The sequence below is a fragment of the Berghia stephanieae genome, chromosome 8 (genome assembly GCF_034508935.2).
Source record: "Berghia stephanieae isolate SIO BIC M18660-M18661 chromosome 8, UCSD_Bste_1.3, whole genome shotgun sequence".
NCBI classification, from domain to species: domain Eukaryota; kingdom Metazoa; phylum Mollusca; class Gastropoda; order Nudibranchia; family Aeolidiidae; genus Berghia; species Berghia stephanieae.
In genome coordinates this window covers 27,095,176-27,097,675 of record NC_088367.1, presented here as the reverse complement: position 1 = coordinate 27,097,675, position 2,500 = coordinate 27,095,176, and the positions used below count along the sequence as shown (strand labels likewise).

At 35.8% G+C, this 2,500-nt stretch overlaps 1 protein-coding gene across 1 annotated transcript in view; it reads right to left on the bottom strand.

Moving 5' to 3' along the window:
- Positions 1-2,500, bottom strand: part of LOC144977822 (secreted frizzled-related protein 3-like) — a 34,479-nt gene that overhangs the window by 1,263 nt on the left and 30,716 nt on the right. Inside the window, exons 3-4 of the mRNA XM_078923216.1 lie at positions 1,361-1,423; positions 528-817 (exon numbers count right to left, since the gene is read on the bottom strand). Of these exons, the coding sequence (XP_078779342.1) occupies positions 528-817; positions 1,361-1,423 (353 nt within the window). The remainder of the gene's footprint in view (positions 1-527; positions 818-1,360; positions 1,424-2,500) is intronic.

Here is a 2,500-nt window from a genome sequence, read left to right as displayed (position 1 = left end):
TCCGTGGAGTAGAGATAAAGAAATAATCACAAAGTAGAGATAAAGAAAACCGGGACTCAGAACCCCAAATAATAGTTTGAAAACCAAAATAGACATTGAGGTCAGAGACGTTAAAGAGGCAAGAATATCATAGCCCAAACTGATAAAGATTATCTTGATCCCAAGACCATCAGGCTTAAACCAGGACCACCAGGGAGTTGAAAATGCTACCACAAGAATTATTCTAGTATACAACGCAACTTTAACAGAGTACAAAGCATCATGAGACACTTGCATGCATTAAATCTCAAAATTATTCGTTGTTATCGGGATATGTGAATTACAAATTGTGTCGGAATAATATGATTTTTCTCAATGTTACTATCTAGACTGAGGCGATTGTATGCACAAATAATTCCTCTTGTAAAACATCCTCCAGATGGTCGAGAATCGTTGAATGGTCAAAGAGGAATAACTAAAACGTTATCAGTTTTATAATATATATGAACATTGATCTATGTCAAACTAAAAATTTCACGCTTCCTCACCTTTATTCTCACGGGCCATGTCCTCTTCCATTTTTCCACTGCTGAGTGCTTGTCCAACATAAATTTAGTATTATCCCTGGCACGGTTACCCATGATGACGTAATCCTGCCCCTTCCGCAATTTGTGTAGGCATGCGCAGCGGGATGTGTTGGAAAAAATGGTGACGTCGATGTTGTGAGATGATAACCTAACTTTCCTGTTACTGAAAATAACATGCTGGATTTTTCCTTTATAGGCAATTTCTCCATCTGTACTCAATCGCTTTCGTCTTTGGACGTGAAAATGAAAAGCTGTGGGGGAAAAGAAAATAAACAATGTCAATTGGCTTTCACTGGGATGGCATGTATATAAACTCACACCAATGTCAAGAAAACGGGAGCATAATCATTTAGCAAAAGATGTCTATATTCATACTAACGTGCTCTGAAAATATACGTATTAAAATTTTGACCAGAAAATTGGTCCTCCAAATATCGATCGATTAAAATTACCTTATCTTGCCAAATACTCTGAGTTTTGTGGGATTCCACGGCTTTCGGCACCAGGCTATAATCTACGAAACCGTGAAAATAGTGGCATGACTTTAACGATTTCAGTGTGCTCCTATTCCCTCACATCCTCACCCCTCCCCACCCTCACCTCTTCGCCTTTGTTGGGTTTTTTTTTAATGTTTTTATTTCTTGTTTTGTTTTCTTCTTTTTTTTTTTCCTTATTCAACTAACACAGACTACATTTGTTGAAATGTATCATAGATTATGTAACTAAGAATACCTAGTCCATGACAATTTGCATTGTCCCACATAAAGTCTGATAGTATATTATTAATGACTCACCGTAGTTGTACTTGTATTTCATGAAATTTCTCAAAGAAGGTCTTTTTTTCTTGCACCTGCAACCTGTGAATGGATGACCAAAATAATAATGAATTGTATAATAGTGTTATATTGATGGGGCAATAAAGTGCATGATGTTGCCTGGTGGATATAGGCACTGGACTATAAATTGAGGACTCATAATATTTTTGCGGATCATACAACATAAATGGGAGTCCCGATAGTTCAATTGGTAGAGCACTCGCTTCACACGCAAAGGAACCGAGATCGATCCCGGGTGCAGTCGAGATTTTTATTATGACCTCCCCCCCCCCCCTCTCCACCCATCAGTGAATGGGTAGCTGAGTCTGTTAGATTTGGCGGAAAATACTTTACGATAGACTAGCGTCCTGTCCAAAGGATGGCAAGCAATTGTTATTGCCGGTTTCACGCTATAGAAACCGGGATAAACTCCGGCTCCATGGGCCCAATGGCTCTGAAGGAATACTTTATATATGTATATATATATATATATATATATATATATATATATATAATATAAAATATAAATTGTCACTCACATTATATGGCCGAGACGTTCGTTTCTGTGGGTTTATTCCCTATATATATATATATATAAATATATATATATATATATATGTATGTATATATATACGTATATATATATATATATATATATATATATATATATATATATATATATATGTATATATATATACGTATATATATATATATATATATAATATATATATATATATATATATATATATATATATATTTGTTGAGTTATATGAGCTGCATCGTGGTTAATCAAGTTGACAGCAGAATCGTGTGATTCGCTTACAGCTTGCAAGTTATCCTCGAAAGCTACCTGCACAGCTCGCATTGAATATGAGTGCGAAATTGACTTGAAAAAAAAAACAGCAACCGTATTTTGAAATCCCTGATGATGATGATGATGATGATGATGATGATGATGATGATGATGATGATGATGATGGTGGTGGTGGTGGTGGTGGTGGTGGTGGTGGTGGTGGTGTGATAAACAGGAGAAAGAGCAAAAGGTATATAGCGTTGGTGTTGAGCAATGTAACATGAGCTAATCCTTATAGACACGTTAATGATGCAGTATCTTCTGCT